General features: G+C 42.5%; 1 protein-coding gene across 1 annotated transcript; it reads right to left on the reverse strand.

Moving 5' to 3' along the window:
• Positions 1-1139: 1139 nt before the first annotated feature.
• MIS18A (MIS18 kinetochore protein A) lies at positions 1140-11601 on the reverse strand. The gene is made up of 5 exons (XM_068546967.1): positions 11240-11601; positions 7381-7447; positions 5018-5140; positions 2565-2661; positions 1140-1971 (listed from the first exon to the last, which is right to left on the reverse strand). Exons 1-5 carry the CDS (start codon positions 11580-11582, stop codon positions 1891-1893), a joined length of 711 nt encoding a protein of 236 aa, XP_068403068.1. The 5' UTR covers positions 11583-11601; the 3' UTR covers positions 1140-1890.
• Positions 11602-17770: the final 6169 nt, after the last annotated feature.

Raw genomic sequence — 17770 nt, forward strand, 5'->3', positions numbered from 1 at the left:
AGTGCCACAGAGCAGCACACAGGGAGGATGGAGCAGTCCCACGTGGACCCCTCGAGTAAGCAGTGTGGGAGCCTCAGTGCTCTCTCTCCCATGGCGATGGCAAGGCCATGCCTTCAGTGACATCACAGGCAGAAGCCAAAGATACGGACTGTGCCTTACAAGGAGATACATATTTTATAAATATATATTATATATATAAATACATGTATTTCCCGGGATTTGCTTTTAGATGCTTCAGCAAAGACCATGTGATACAAACGTGTGTGAGCGCTCCACCTACACCCCAGGGACGGTTAGTTAACTTCATCCGAAGGACCCTAACTGGAGATAAAATTCCAGGGGTGGCGAATTTGCAGGGAAACACTAATCAAAGGCCCACACTTGGAGAAGCCACAAAGGCACTTGGGCTGTTTATTTCCCAAACCACAACAGAGGCTTGGTTAGCACCGTGGATGTTAGAAATTACTCTTCATTGGTGAAACGAGTAGTTTTCAAGATGTATGGATTAGCTAGAAATTCTGCCCCAGAATGAACAAGGTAAAAGGAATTAGGGAGCCAAACTGCCTACCTCTTTGGAATGGCCCTGAAAAGTGACTGTTGGAGAATTCTGTTACCCGTGCAACCAGAAAGTTAGCTGAATCTCGCTGTTAAAATACTCTCCCATCTGTTCTAAATGAACTTTCATGCAAGTGCCAGCGAAGCACCTAAAAGGACAGACCCTTGGGACTTCCTCAAGCTTACTGAGGCAGGATGACTGTTTTGTTGCCAGCAGGCGTTGAGAAGAGACCTGGACGGCTCACTAATTTCAAATTATTAGAGGCTGCTGACAGATATATCAAAAAAGAACTCAATAATTGTGAATGATCAATGATCAAGTCAATTTGACTTGGGAACTTTTATATGACAACTTTAAGTCTCCTCAGACATAATTAGGGGAGTTCTCAAACATGCTGAGTACCAACATTACGTGGCCTCATGTCCACTCAAAAACAGAAACAGCCTGGGGAAACCTGGGGTTACCTTTACAGTCCTGAGTTGGACCCTCACACTGCCATGCCCAGTAAATGTGTAGAATTCATGACACCAGGATTTCTGAGCTCAGGTAAATAACTGTTTTGGAAAAATCAACTGTAAAGCACTTTGTTTTAATCTTTATTTTCTCCCTCATTATAAAAATAACATGTGATTACTCTAAGTCTTACATTATAGAAAATTGGAAAACTGAAAACTTCCCCAGAATCCCACCCTCAGAAATGATTACTACCCTTTTTGGTAAATATTCTGTCAGGTTTTTTTGGCATATAGTAGTAAATAAACAGGATCAAGTGGAATTCTACCGCCACGAGAACACATGCTATTCTGCTCTTGTGCAAGGTTTTGAATAGTTCTGACAAATAACTCAACTGACCGGTTTCTCCACAGAGCTGGACGCATTGGTTTTCAGAGGAGATTCAACCACACAGTGGGTGGGAAAACTTCTAAGATTTTCTTACCACTCAATGTTAAATATTGTTCTAAGTATTAAAGGTGAAATAAAGTTTAAAAAAAATAAGAAATAAAGAATAACGAAATTTGGTACTGAGGAGAAAACTGTTCAGAAAATTATGGCAGTTTATCAAAATAAAAACTACTAAATTTCACTTCCAGGAAGTATCATGACTTTAAAATTGGAATTTAGGAAACAATCATCTTTTTACCATCAAACACAGCTGGACAAGTAATTCTCCAATTCTTGTCGTTTGATCATTTGATCAGTACAAGAGAAGGTAAAGTACATGACCATTTTGAATTCTTTCAGTTCTAAGTGAAGTAAATTATAACAAGAATTGCTACATGTGAAACAACTGTCCATCAGCAAAGGACTCCAGAACGGGAGACTTGGAACAGATTTCAGCTTTTGCAGCTGGTAAAGGGCAATTTTGATTCAACCTCCCAAAGCTTTGTTTGCAATGCTTTCAAAACATCTTCCATCTATTGAATTGAAATAAGAATATTAAAAAAAAAATACATGATTAAAATCATACATGGTTAAATATGATTAAAATATTCATCATTAATACAATTTCTGAACATGTTATGCATTACACATGGATATTAAGTATTTAACAGAATTCCATTTAAATAAGACATAAGTTTATTAACAGTAGTTCTCAACCTCTAATCTGTAGCTTTTTTATACATTCATCACTATCTTGCCTATCTGTGAGAGGATGTTAACATTCAAAAACAAGGCTATTTTTACCGTGAAATATTGATTTCATTAAGAAGATATATTTCTATTTTAATAATTTTAGAATATATACTACTTTGATTTTAGTATGAAGTATCTTCTTTATTATTTTTTTGATAAAGCTTTAGCTTAATTTGTAGTTTGGCTCCCTAAAAAATCAACTTTACTAACAACTGAAATAAATAAATAAGAATAAAATAAAATAATCACTCTCTTACCATGAAAGTGCTAAGGTCAAAACAGAAAACACTTTAAGGATTATTCGTGGAGGAGCAATTGTTCACTGACTGGAAGTTGTTCATACAAAGATACAAAAAGTGCAGAACAAGATTACCTGCTTTAGAGATTTTTCTATTTCAACTCGGCTTTCAAGATTAAAAAGCTCTTTATCTTCTGACACAATTTGCTTTTCAGAGGACCCTAAAACATAACTGAAGTATAATAACAGTACAAAGTTAAAACATGAAAAGGGAGTAAATATAAAATTTACATGAATAATATTAAGGGAATTCCCTGGTGGTCCAGTGGTTAGGGCTCTGCGCTTCCACTGCAGGGGACACAGGTTCGATCCCTGGTCTGGGAACTATGATCCCACATGCAGCGCAGCGCAGCCATAAATAAATAAATAAATACAAAAAATAATGATATTAAAACTCGAATATGTATATCAAACTATATATTAGTACCAAGTAAACACATAAAACAACTACTTTTGTTAATAGCAACCTACATAGGAAGCTGAACTACATGAAATCCTGTGTTTCTCCATAACAGCTTTGTCCAAGAGCCCTACATATTTCCCAATATTATAAGTATTTTGTTACTGGAAATAAACTTGCTCTGTAGTAAGTTGGGTGGCAAAACATTACCACTCATGGTTCAAAATTCTATTTTAAAGTTTTAAAAGATCCTGAAGAAGCCGCTGCTTTGTATTACTTTTTTTTTTTTTTTAATGTAACTTCTCAGGAACGTGTGCATTTTCAAGTTTGACTTTTAGTATATAATTTGTGTAGTCAACTCTTGATTACCTAGATTTGGGCAACTTCAACAGTTATCCTATAACTTAGGTTTTGCTCCACTCTCTGGGGTGATGAGATGCTGTGGTTTAGAAAATACAAAGAACAGAAGAATTGGCCTCGTGATGGAAGGAGAAGAGGCCCAGCTTCGGTGACCAAATAAATCTAAACAGTAGGGAAGAAGGTGCTGGTATTTCTCAAAAAAAGAAATTTGATTCGTTTGCATTTCTTTAGTGGGAGTCTTTCATTACATGTAACAACTTCAATATGTCACTTCTTTTGTCAAATAAGAACAGTCTTCTCTTGGAAACCCAAGATTAAATTGATTAAATTTCTGAAAAATGTCATGGGAGGCAAAATTGCAGAAGGCAATTAATATCCCGTTTAGAAAAGAAAAATGAGATGGGGGAAAAAATTAAACGGTATTGAGTAATTTATAACACTGTAAATAAACATTACAGAGGGCATCCACTTCTAAAACAAACCAGGTTCCTTGTCATTAAAATTCTGCCCCAAGAGGTATTCAACTGTTCAGGAAAAAACAGCTTCAATACTATAACCCTCTATGGAGAAATCTTCCACACATTTTCTTTTATACAGATATGCATCACTTTTAAAGTTTTGTACCAACCGTACTGAAGAGTTCACGTTGTTTATACCTGTACTCTCCCCCACATAATTTTCACAAATCTTAGTAAAATTCTCATGGAGATTAAGGGAGCAGTTGTTTGGGCCTGGGTCTTCTATTTAAAACCAAAACAGATCTGATCTCTCTCTAGGCAGGCCTACATGCTTTACATCAATGAGCAGTGCTTGCTATATTATTCTCTTGTGTAAGGAATATAAAAAGTTTGCAGATTTTATAATTTTGACCTAAACCTGTCTAGTTTCAAAGAAGGTGGCAAAACTGCAGTTATCAAAGAATAATTAAATGAAAAATTATAATTATAATAAGAAGAATACTGTTTTAAATTCTTTAAAGAGAAACTCTAAGAAATTCAACCGGAGTGACGAAATACCTCGAGTAATGAAAGTGTAGGCATTTTTTTTTTTTCCTTCTTAAATTGTTCTTCTTTCCTGATACTTAAGGTTTCCTAGGCATCTTTAAAATCTTGAGGATTACATCTTTTCCAGGATAAGTGAAAATACACTGGGGTCAACTGATTAATTGTTTCCTATTTTAAAAAGGCTAGTGAATTAGAGGGCCATTAAGATATCTGTCATCAGACCCTAATTCACCTTGTCTCCTAACGCTTTCTAGAAGTCTTGAAAAATGAAGGTACTTCCTTGCAACTCTCAAAAAAAGCAGACAATTATTTACCATCCTCAAGGAAATAGTTGGACTTTGTATTTCTACTTTTCCAGAACACCAAAGGGACTTCTTTCCTGACCATTTCTGAAATTCCTATTTCTTTATGATATTCTAGGAGACCAAAAACTAGAGGGAAAAATAAAATGGACAAAATATATTGATCCACACAATAGCTTTTAAAAAAAATCCTATTAAACTAAATTCAATTGTTAAGAAAAACAACATATTTTTACTCTGAAAAATGTTCGGAGTGTTTTCTCCTACAATTTAGAATGACAGACTTTTCCAATAGCAAATAAATCGGGTCCAAACAAAAAATCACTAGCTTTACTGTCAGAAATTATTTAAAAATATATTTTAACCAGTGTTGATTTAGTTTCGACGTTTTCATACCAATTTCTCTGCAAGCAAGTTTCTGAGAATTCAGTTATGAGCTATTCATTTATACATCAAACTTACCTTTCAATGGCTTCAACACTGAGGCAGAACAAGTCCCTCTTGTAGTCTAGATTCTTGGGTGTGCATCTGTATATGTAGCCGAGGTTGAGTGAACATCCTGCGCAGTACAAAGTCTCCAGGATGCTGCAACAAGAAATGCCACTGCTTTAGCAACTGGTTATAACAAAAATCCCATTGTTGAGATCCATAAACACCTAAACGTTTAAGTTGCTAAGGTATGTTATTCTGACCCTACTAAGTCATATGTACAAAAAAAGGAAAAAAATGATAGTCAGATGCTTACATCAGAAATGTAGACAGTCACCTCCAGGCTGCATTGCCTTAAGTATCCAGTGACAAAGGGCATGTACAAAAGTGACAAGAAGAGAGTGTACTAAGGTGGTGTTTTCCTAGAATGTAAATGCCTCAATTCAGTATTAAGAAAAATTAACTAAAATTTTGAAATAAGACAAAAAGATTCTACATGTCCTTTTAATGTTATATTGTCCACCAAGGATCATTAACACTCTGGGGAAGGGATATGCAAATTTTTTTCTGTAATGATCCAGAGAACAAATATTTTAGGCTCTCAGGCCATATGGTGTGTGTTGCAACTACTTGCCTTTACCACCGTTAGCACAGAAGCTGCCACAGATAATACATAACTGATCTGTGTTCCAGTAACAATGCATTTACAAAAACAGGTGCTTGGGACGTCCCTGACGGTCCAGTGGTTGAGACTTCGCCTTCCAATGCAGGGGGTGCGGGTTTGATCCCTGGTGGGGGAACTAAGATCCCACATGCCTCGGGGCCAGAAAACCAAAACATAAAACAGAAGCAATATTGTAACAAATTCAATAAAGACTTTAAAAATCGTCCACATCCAAAAAAAAAAAATCTTAAAAAAAAACCCAAACAAACAGGTGCTTAGCCCATGGGCCATAGTTTGGCATAAAGGATGGGTTCAGGTGATACAAGTAAACAGGACTTAGCAACACTGGTTCAGAGCGAGAGTCAATTCCCTTTTCAATTCTCTAACAATCCTGATTATAAAGAGAAGAAAGTCTCAGTCTGGTGCTAGAAATGTCTTTAACCTGTATCTCACAGTTGCAAATCTTTTAACAGTAAGAGAACAGACCTCAGGCTCAGAACCAGCCAGGCAATACTATCTCAGCTAGAATTTAATAACATGTGTTTTCAGTGTAATTATCTTCACAGTTACTTTCCAGTTACAGCAAAGGATACATTTATGGCAGTAATATAAAGATTCCTTTTTAAACAAATTTAAATAAAAATTAGGAGTCACTTTAATGAAAAATATTAAGTACATGATAGCACAGCTGTTACATGGATATGGCAAAAATGGTAAAGCTGACATCAAAATGACTAGAGTTGAGAAGTAGAGAACACTCTGCAGGAAACAAAGAGAAATAACAAAGCATCATCCTAGCTCTTACTAATTAGCCCTGTGTCCTTAGTGAAGTTGTAACCTCCTCAGGCCTTGCTTTCTTCATCTACAAAATGAGAAATGATCTAAGGCTGGGTTTTCCAAATTTTCATCACCAGCATGCCAACAGTACAATTTTCCTTATATCCACTTACTACCTGTCCTATTATGAATTTAATTCTCCTTAAATAGAGTAATTTTTTCAATTAAAATACACTTTATTTGAATGGGACAATCTAATGTTACTAAAATTAAAAACCAACATTTTAAAATAAAAAATATATATACGATTATTAATTTCTGTTTAACTGCTTGTGTACCACTTATTCATATACATCAGTACAACACGTTTCGGGCAACAATATTAGAAGGCAGAGCTTCCCATTCAGTTTGCTGAGGACGCCACTTGCAGCAGATGCGTGGCAGGTATAGCAAGATACTGACCACTTCAACCCTTGGAGTGGCAGCAAAGGGCCTGCGAGTGCTGGAGGCCCCATGCTGTTGTTTCTGCAGCCCTGTCTGTTCACCTCAATAGGCCGTATATGTGTGTATGCATGACCTTAGCATTTTCTATGGGTGCCATGACATGCAAAAGGTAGGGAGCATTCATCTAAAGCATCCTTTGGCTTGGAGATTCCATGATACAGATATTTTCCTTTTCTATTTTTATTTTCGATTTTCTTCACACCAAGCGCAAACACCCAAAAAGGGAGTGTCAGAATGTGCCCTGAGAGGTTTAGAAACTCTTCCATCTCATATTTAAAGGGGACCACCAGCACTCAAGAATTGGTATATTAGAATGACTGATTTTATACTGATTACCATGAAAAAAAGTTTTATCCCAAATCTTACTGCTGATGATCTCCTTAAAGACTTCTATTTGAAAAATAAACATTTTCTCTAATGTACACATTCACATAAATATAGCCTTACTCACCAACCATTTTCATTTTTACGTTTGGATAGTATCTGTTCCTTATCCACAGAAACATTACAGGAAACACCTAGAAAGAAGAAAGTAACAAGAATTTATTAATGCAGTTTGTTACAATACACACGCAGACATTGAGAGAACTTCTAATTCAACTTTTATTTTAGAACCCAGAAGCCCAGAAAAAAATAAAGGCCCAAAAGTCACACACACAGGGTAGTTTAAAACTAAAGGTACAGGGCCTTCTGGAAAAAGATAGCAGAATAAGAGTAATTTCCTTCCATTTCCAGAAAACCCTGAAATTAACGAAGTGAATAAAACTAGGAAGAAAAAATTCAGCTGACAGTAAAATTTGGGACAATTAGAACCTCAAATCACAGACTATCAAGAATACCCGCCAGACACAGTAAAACTGGGATCAACCCAAGGAAGAGGATAAAAGCCTGTGCATACATCTCCAGATCTCACACGCACAGCTTGTTTCTCTACAAGTAACTGAGAGGGTCCTCAGGAGCTCAGCCAAAAACCTTTTAGACCACAACCTGGACAGGGGTCACAGCTGAACCCTAGAAGCAGCAGGAAACATTCCCGTTTCCCAAGTTCAGAACACACTAAAGGCAGGGAATCGGGAGCAGAGGCACATGAAGAAAGGACATCAGACCCACAATGGGCAGAACAGACTCTTGATTTCACCTCCTCTACAGTCTGCCTTAACTCAGTGAACTCCACTTCCATCTACCCATCGCTCAGATCAGAAACCGACATCACCCCTGATTCACTGTCTCCTTATCCTTCTCCCTGCACAGACACCCCACAGATAAATCCTGTCAATTCTACCTCACAACCCTCACTCCAGCCCCCAAGCCACCACCACCTCCTCTGCCTGGACGGCTGCACTAGCTCCTGATTGACCTGCCCACGTCCATGCTGATTCTTCTCTTCAGTGCATCCTCCAAAGAAAAAACTGGGTCATATCACTCTCCTGCTTAAACAACTCATTCACTAGAATAGATTCTCATTCCACAGAACAGCCTACAAGGCCCTAAATTTTCTGGCCCCTTCCTTCCTCCCTAAATCTTATCTTTAATCTACTATTCGGCCCCGCTAGCCTCAAGGCCTTTGCACTAGCTGCTCCCTGTGCCTGGAAAAAGCAAAGAGCATGACACCAGAACTGAACATGCAGCCACGTCAACATTCCTGTATAAAGACAACAGAAAGACATTTTCAAGCACTCAAACTTGAAGTTTTCTTGGGGATGGGGAAACCACTGGTGAAGATTAATCAAATAAACAACTCAGGAATGAGAAAGCTATTAATAAGCTTTCTCATTATTAATAAAAGTCCTGGACTGGAGAAATAAGCTCATAGAAACATTATATTAAAGCTAAATGACTATGGCTACAGAACAGTATGTAAATGTTATAAACCTTGACAAAGTAAAAATAATTAAACTAACTCCAATTGGAGCGGGGAGGGGAATGGAAATTAATCCAACAGTTCATTTTCTAATCTTTCACTGGGAGGAAGGAGGGGGAGGGTGTTAAATCAATTTGTCTAAAGCTGATAAAAAAGGATATTTATATATACTTTTTAAATTTTAAAAACTACTGGTATAGACAAACTAAATAACAGAATAGTGTTTTCATATATAAAACAAAAGCGCCCACGTGATAAAGGAGAGAAAAGACATAAAAACAGAAAGGATGGTAAAGATTTAACACCAAACATATCAATATTATTCCTTAAAAAGCTGTAAATGACATAAACTCACCTACTAAAAGGAAGAGCTTCTCCTACTGTATCAAAATCAACCCAAATACATACATGTTGTTCTAATGGTGGCAACACTGGGAAAAAACCCAGACCTCTGTCAACAGGGGCAGACTGGGAGGATGAATGGCATCTCCATTAAAGATATCACTTACGTGGCACTTCCTATGTCTTCTGGGCACATGACGCACATTAACTCACTTAATCCTCCTAATCACCCCATTAAGTATTATCCCCATTTTTACAGAGGAGAAAACTGAGGCACAGAGAGACTAAGTAGCTTGCCCAGAAAGACACGGCTAGTTAAGTGGCAGGCCAGGATTCAAACCCATGCAGTTGAGGGCCGTCATCTATACTGCCTCAGCGGGGGTACAACAAGCAGCTATTAAAAACGTGAAGTATATCTATATGCACTAATATGGAAAAATACTCAGAATATATGTGCAGAATAAAAAAGTAAGGACGCGTAACAGTATAAATAATATAATCTCAAGTATGCTTTTAAAAATTTACATGTTTAGGGAATTCCAAAAAATTTACATATTTAAACATGCTCATACATGCATGGAGAGTATCTGGAAGTATAAATGAGAATAAAGCATGTTGAACTCTGGGGACATGAGAGTGTCAGCATTGGGGGATAAGTCCTTCTGCATTGATTTTAATAGCTGCAAAGGGTTAAACTCAATGAATTGCATGGGAAATGTATGTTCTTAGGCTTTTGTTTAACAATTGAAGGGGACTCAGCAATTATCATTAATTGCATCCTTAAGGAAAAGAGGTTCCAAAAAGTTTCAGGTAACAGGTGGACACTGCTGTCCTCCTTTCTTCCCAATATATCCCAGGAAGGAAAACATTCCACAAATGTCAACAAATCGGTGAATTTCTGCCATAAAATATTTACAGAATTCAAACAGAGCATAAATTTCATCTTGAAAACCTCAAGTCCAAAAAGAACAGCCATTTTTACACCAACTCAGAAAAAAATATGTGAACCACTCCCCTATATAAATACTATGAAAACAACAAAACCAGGAAACGTTGGGGAAACATACAGGTTCCAAAAGATACTGGCTCTACCAGTTACCTGTACGTTTACTACATCCTCCTTCCTCTCCAATTTTGATAGGGTTGTTGGTGCTTTTATTGCAAGTCTCCTTTAATTTTTTTGATACCATTATGTTCTGTCAACTCTACGGTTGTTAACACTTCAGACGATTAAAGGCGTCCGCTGATACAACTATGAAGACTTAAGAAATCAACCCTGACATCCCCCGAGGGAAGCAGGCAGCTGAAAAGCTTAATTTCCTAAACCATTAACAATACGATTTACCGATTAACAGCCCGCTAATTTCTATGAGGAGTAACACAGAATAGCTACACCCTAAATGCTTACAACCTAGTTGGTCATTTTTTTCTAAGTAATGCTCACGACGACACTGATTCATCCACTGCTCTCCTGGGATGGGGGAACCTCAGAAAAGAACCTGTCACTCATAAGGCCAAGGTGCAGGGATGACCCTCCTCCTCCCCTTTTTCTGGGACAGCTCACCGTCTCATATTTTTCTGCTTTTAAAGACCCTGGGAGGGGCTTCCCTGGTGGCGCAGTGGTTAAGAATCTGCCTGCCAATGCAGGGGACTCGGGTTCGAGCCCTTGTCCTGGAAGATCCCACGTGATCCCACGTGCCGCGGAGCAACTAAGCCTGTGTGCCACAACTACTGAGCCTGCGCTCTGGAGCCCACGAGCCACAACTATTGAACCCATGTGCCACAACTACTGAAGCCCGCGCGCCTAGAGCCCGTGCTCCGCAACAAGAGAAGCCACCGCAATGAGAAGCCCACGCACCGCAACAAAGAGTAGACCCCGCTCGCCGCAACTAGAGAAAGCCCACGTGCAGCAACGAAGCACCCATCGCAGCCAAAAATAAAATAAATAAATAATAAATAAATAAATTTATTAAAAATAAATAAGCAAATAAATAAAAATAAAGACCCTGGGAGGCCCCAAAACACCTCCGCCTCCTCCGGGGCCGCCCAGGTGCAGCACACCCGGGAAGAAGGCGTTCCTAAGTCCTAACCCCCCGCGCGAACTGACAGCGCAGCAGGATGCAGTTGGTGTCTTCCTGGCTCGTCACCCAGCTCAGCGAGTCGCCCAGCGGCCGCCGGCAACCAGAGCACAGAAACACCAGCGGCCTGTCCTCCTCCTCCGCCGGCTCCGCAGCCTCCTCGCGCCGCGTCCTTTCCGTGCAGGCCACCGACGCGTCCCCGCTCACGCAGCTCCACATGCTCGCCCACTTCTGCAGCAGCTGGTGGCGGCTCGAGTCTTCTGAGAGCCGCTTGCCTAAGAGCGAGGAGTTGCTCCACTTGCCCTTGTCGCCACACGCACAGCTAGTAGAGGAGCATCTTTTGCAACAAGCCTGAGACCAAGGAACCGCCATTAGCTACAAATTGCCTACGCCGCGGAGGGTCACGGGAAAAACGCCGTTGCGCATGCGCGAGGCGGGGCGAGGCGGCGGAGGGTGAGGGAGGAGGGGCGGTCGGGTGAGGGAGGAGGGGCGGTCGGGTGAGGGAGGAGGGGCGGTCGGGTGAGGGAGGAGGGGCGGTCGGGTGAGGGAGGAGGGGCGGTCGGGTGAGGGAGGAGGGGCGGTAGGCAGCCTCGCAGCGCGCTTTCTCGCGGTGGAGCTGGGCTTGGCGGGGGAGTCACTGCGCCTGCATCGCGCTTTCAAGCCTTAGGAAATTGAGACTGCCCGAGATCCGCTCGCTAGGCTGCTTGGGGAGGAGAGTTCAGCCTCTTACATAGGAGGAGAGTTCAGCCTCTTACATAGGAGGGGAGGCGTCTTTGAAAAAGTTACTCCTACCGAACTACATTACCAACCCCTCACGGAGACCTTGGCAATGGTTACGAAAGAGAATATGCCGCCTATACACCACTCAGAGATAAGAGGAGTTGGGGCGCAGTCCTGCTTTCTCCGGCCTCCTCCCTCTGTGTTTCTGTGGCTACAACCCCTCAAATTTAGCGTGCCTGAGAGTCACCTGGGAGCTGGATGGGACACAGATTTCTGAGTCCCACTGTGGACTGAAAAAAAAATGCACGACTTAAACGTTGAGAGTTATGTTTTATGTGGTGGACTCGCTGAGGACTTCAGCCCAGGAGGCGGCCTGTCAGATAGTTGGGAGGGACTGCTGCAAAGAGGTAAGGAAGGAGCCAGGATACAGAGGAGATTTTGGAAAAACAAATCAACAACAACAACAAAAACAGGTAGTTGGAACATCAAATGATCGTTGTGTTTTTAAAAATATTTATTTATTTATTATTTATTTTGGCTGTGCCGGGTCTTAATTGCAGCACGCGGCACGTGGGATCTTTAGTTGTGGCCTGAGACCTTCATAGTTGTGGCTTTAGTTGCGGCATACGGACTCTTAAGTTGCAGCATGTGAACACTTAGTTGCGGCATGCATGTGGGATCTGGTTCCCTGACCAGGGATCAAACCCAGGCCCCCTGCACTGGGAGCGTGGAGTCTTACCCACTGGACCATGAGGGAAGTCCCAAATGATCACTGTTAATTAAAGAAAACCAGACATCTCAAGTTAATGAATTTAGCACTTTTTTATATATGGGAAGATGCAAGAATCTGGGCTCATTGAAATCAGGGCAGCTACAGTGGCCGATGGCTTGATAGCCAAAACATCCTTTGTTTACTCATATGGCAGGCACCATTCTTCGTCCACACCCCCTTCACAGATTCTCCATCAGTAGGTCAGGATGGGCCCGAGAATTTGCTTAACAGGCTCCTGGGTGATGCAGGTGCTGTCAGTCGGGGCACCTCCACTTTTGGTTGCCGCTGCTCTAGTTTGTCTGCCTAACATCCTTGAGGTGGAGAAAGCAAGGATTGTTAGGGAGCCACCCTGTCACATGTTCCTTTTATGCACTGTTATTGCTCTAACGAGACCCCGGAAAGGGCCCCAGATCACTCAGGCTAGCACTGCAAGGACAAGCTGGAAGGGTGGGTGTGGGCCGCAGTGGTGTTGCTGGAAAGCATGGAAGTGCCTCTGCTGTCTGGATCTGGGAGCCCCTCGCCCCTTGCACCAAGTGAGCATTTCTTCTGGCTGGTAAGGACAGCCTTCCTCAGCTGTCCCAGAAAGCCGGCCTCTGACTTTAAAGCACCACAGGTTAGGACAGGAAAGGATGGTGGGAAGTGGACCGGCTGCATCATGGACAACCTGGAGGCATATCTGGGAAGAAAGGTACCCCCAAGGTCTTACGTCTGCTCTTAGAATCCTTTGGGTGTGTCCTAAGTCACTGCCCACTTTGCTTGGTCAGGTAAACTATCTACCAAAAAAATTTGCTTCCAACTTTAGTGCCTCTGGCCACCAGCAACAAGCAAAAACCTTGGAGTCAAAAGCCTTGGGTTGGGGGCTTCCCTGGTGGCGCAGTGGTTGAGAGTCTGCCTGCCAATGCGGGGGACACGGGTTCGAGCCCTGGTCTGGGAAGATCCCACATGCCGCGGAGCAACTAGGCCCGTGAGCCACAACTACTGAGCCTGCGCGTCTGGAGCCTGTGCTCCGCAGCAAGAGAGGCCGCGACAGTGAGAGGCCCGCGCACCGCGATGAAGAGCGGCCCCCGCTCGCCACAACTAGAGAAAGCCCTCGCACAGCAACGAAGACCCAACACAGCCAAAAATAAATAAATAAATAAATAAATAAATAAAAATTTAAAAAAAAAAAAAAAAAAGCCTTGGGTTGACCTAACCCTCCAGGAGGTATAACCGTGTAGGAAATCGGAAAGGCTACTTACCTTCCCTGAGTCTGATTCTTCATGGTTTATGTGGGTCACTACTGCAGTGGGGTTGTTATGGGGATTGTGATATAATATGCATGAAAATACTTTAGCAAACTGTGCCCATGTTCATTAGTCTCCAAATGGGAGAAAATTCCAAAGATATTTTAGGCTTTTATTTCACCCATGGAATTGCCTTCCCTCCTCTGCTTCTTTTGTGGAGGCAAGCCTGACCTCGCAGGACTGCTGTTTTCAAGCACAATATCTCTGGTACAAGTAAATGGGTAATAACCTTGGAATTCAAGGGATAATCTCTTTGCCTCAGACTTTGGATTCCTATTGGCAACATTAAATACTGTGGGATATCCCAGTAAGGAAGTGATGCAGAGCAGGGCTGCCTGACGACTTTCAGCGGTCCTAGGAACTTGTGCCTTGCTGGGCCCATTCCTCCATTTACATTTTTAAAAATTGTTTGAAAATAAATAATAATAATAATAGTTTACAACAGTATTGCTATAAAGATACCTATACAAATATTATATTTTAAAATATTTTCTTTGACCTAAAAGTTCATTTTTTTCCTGCTGACTTCAAAATTAAAACGTCTTCATGGGGCCCTAAAAATATCACAGGCCCTCAGCGCTGTGTCTAATGGAAAAGTCGTCCCCAAGGCAAAATAAACGCCTTTTAAAGTCATGAGTACGTTTGTATTACGAATATAAAATATTTAGATACCCACAAAATCATGTTTTATGTAGGGACAAAAAGAGATGCTTGGGTACGATGACCTAGGACTGGGTGGGTGTAATTGCTTCCTGAACAACCCTTCCCACCCTTCTTCTTAATTACACAACTAGGAGATGTGGATAAGGCTGAGTCCAAGCCCCATCACCACCACAACCATCACCACCAATTCCAAGAATGGGTCCCCAGAGGTTTAACCCAATGGGGATAACCCGTGTCTCTCCCACAGTGACTGAGCAGGGATGGCTCCTCCCCCAGGCTTAAGCCAATCAGCACGTGGTGCTCCCCTGGCTTTAGGAATTGACTCGGATAAGAACTTGACCTACGTTGTCAAATTTTATCCAGTCAGAGTAAATCTCAAGACTCTTGTTCAGTGGTTGAGGGAAGAGATATCCTCTTTGTTCGCTGGATATGAACAAGGAAGCACATACCCATGTTGTATGGCAACCACCTTGTAAACACAGAGATGGGCAGGACTGAGAGAATTACAGAGAAATGGAGCACCTAATGACTGGACTTTTTCAATTATGTGAACCAATAAATCCTCTTTATTGTGGAAGCCAGTCTGAACTGTTTTGTTTTGTATCTTTTTACTAGCAATTAAGAGCGTATGTAACAGTCTGTTACAGTCTGTTAAAATTGAGGTTTTGACTGAGAGTCCAAGATGAGGTAAAGATGACTTAGCAGAGTGTGTGAGACCCATTGCTTCTCCCACCCCACGGCCCGGAGGAATCTTCAGAGCGGATATTGGAGAACTAATTCCCTCCTGCCCTTAAACCTCCTCCCACATTTGGGGAATATTAGAGACTGGAGTAAGTGGTGACAGGGATGACTTCGTGAGCGTTTCTTTGGAGACTGGCTGGGTGTGAGTTCCATTCCTCTTCCCCAACAGATAGGGTGAAGGGCATCTGCCCACTTGCTTCAGTCTGGCTGAGAGGAGACTTCAAGGAACCATTCCCAGAGCCTGTGTGTCCCCAGGTGTTTGCAGACACAGTGGCCCGCAGGAGAATTCGGCTGTTGAGTTGTTTTGGGGGCGTGGGTGGGGGGACACAACAAAGGTGAGCCAGATAGGGACTTCCCTGGTGGCACAGTGGTTAGGAATCCGCCTGCCGGTGCAGGGGACACGAGTTCGAGCCCTGGTCCAGGAAGATCCCACATGCCGCAGAGCAACTAAGCCCATGCGCCACAACTACTGAGCCCGTGAGCCACAACTACTGAGCCCGCGTGCCGCAACTACTGAAGCCTGCTCATCTAGAGCCCATGCGCTGCAACAAGAGAAGCCACCGCAATGAGAAGCCCGCGCACTGCAGCAAAGAGTAGCCCCCGCTCGCCGCAACTAGAGAAAGCCTGCGTGCAGCAACGAAGACCCAACGCAGCCAAAAATAAATAAATTAAATTAATTAATTAAACATGTATACATTAAAAAAAAAAAAAAAAGGTGAGCCAGGTAGATTGTCGACTAGATACGAATTTTGCTGGTGGGAAGGTCATCTAGAATTTTAAGTTCCGCCCAAGAAGATGACCTGGAAGGATGAAGATTCTCCAACAGGGAGCATCCAAGTGTGAAAGGGCCCCTGGAGAACCAGGGCTGGGGGGAGCGGCAGCCCCAGGGGAGACTTCCCGCTCATGGGTGTGCAGCTGGGAGCTGGGGTACAGGGAGTTTCTGAGGGACCAGCAGAGAGAGCTGGTTCTAATCATGCCAGGCCAGAGGGTACAAAACCGGGTTATGACAGAACCAGTTCAAGTGAAACTGCCCTGTCCCCTTTGTCCCCCTCTTCAGTCTAGGAATGGAATCAGCAGGGGGCAGATGAGGTGTAAAAAGGAGCAGAGCCAGCCACATGCCTTCCCCCACTAGAGGCAGGAGCCCACTTAACACATCCTACCTGGGGGAGGGGGATGATTCTTATGCTGGAGTGAGGATTGCAGTGTTGATTAACATCTTGGACTGAATGCTGTCATTTCATCATTGAGATTCTGTTTGCAACTAAAGTGGCTGCAAAATTGTTTACTCCCTAAGTGGGAGGGTGGGGGAGTACTCAGATTCCAACAACATGGGGAGGGTTGCTTTACAAAGTGTCAAATAACAAAGGTGGAGACTGCATGGCAGGAGAAAACCTCAAGGGGTAGAAGGAACCTAGGTTAATAGCACTGGAACTGACACCACCCCTCCCTCAACCCACAGGTATGTATGCAGGGAGGGAAACAGAGTTAGGAAGAGCAGACCACCTTGAGAGGATCACCCTTTCATCAAGGGATGCAGCCAGCTGAGTTGACCTCCCAGGGAGGGAGGCTGGAAATTAAATTCCTTGACCATGTTCTCATCCCTCCCTCCAGTTTGCTGCTGGAGCTCCCCATTGCCCAAATCCAACTGGAACCCAGAGGGCATGAAGCATATTGATGTGATCCGTACACATCAAGGTGGAGAGTGGATCTGGAGGGGCAATTGGAAGGAAACCCACACACAGACCACCTTTGCCCAGGAGCACGGGAAGTCCATCCTCGCCAAATAAGTTCTTAGGGCATAATAGGAAGCAACATTCAAAATAAGGGTCTGTCTTGATACTATCCTTCAGTCCATCTTTTTTTTTTTTTTTTTAATAAATTTATTTATTTATACTGTATTTTTGGCTGCATTGGGTCTTCGTTGCTGCGCACGGGCTTTCTCTCTTTGCTGCGAGCGGGGCTACTCTTCATTGCGGTGTGTGTGTAGGCTCCTCATTGCGGTGGCTTCTATTGTTGCGGAGCATGGGATCTAGGCGCGCAGGCTTCAGTAGTTGTGGCGTGCAGGCTCAGTAGTTGTGGCTCGCGGGCTCTAGAGCGCAGGCTCAGTGATTGTGGCTCACAGGCTTAGTTGCTCCGCGGCATGTGGGATCTTCCCAGACCAGGGCTCAAACCCGTGTCCCCTGCATTGGCAGGCAGATTCTTAACCACTGCGCCACCAGGGAAGTCCCTATCCTTCAGTCCATCTTGCCCAACATACCAGTTACTTGGACTATCTGATTCAACCCTCATTTCTGGCTGGGTTTAAAAGACTTGGTGTAATTAACAGACAAATGCTAGTCTAATTTAATACCTAGGGCTAGCATTAGAGAAAGAGAAAGAGG

The sequence above is a fragment of the Eschrichtius robustus genome, chromosome 6, assembly GCF_028021215.1.
Source record: "Eschrichtius robustus isolate mEscRob2 chromosome 6, mEscRob2.pri, whole genome shotgun sequence".
Lineage (NCBI taxonomy): Eukaryota > Metazoa > Chordata > Mammalia > Artiodactyla > Eschrichtiidae > Eschrichtius > Eschrichtius robustus.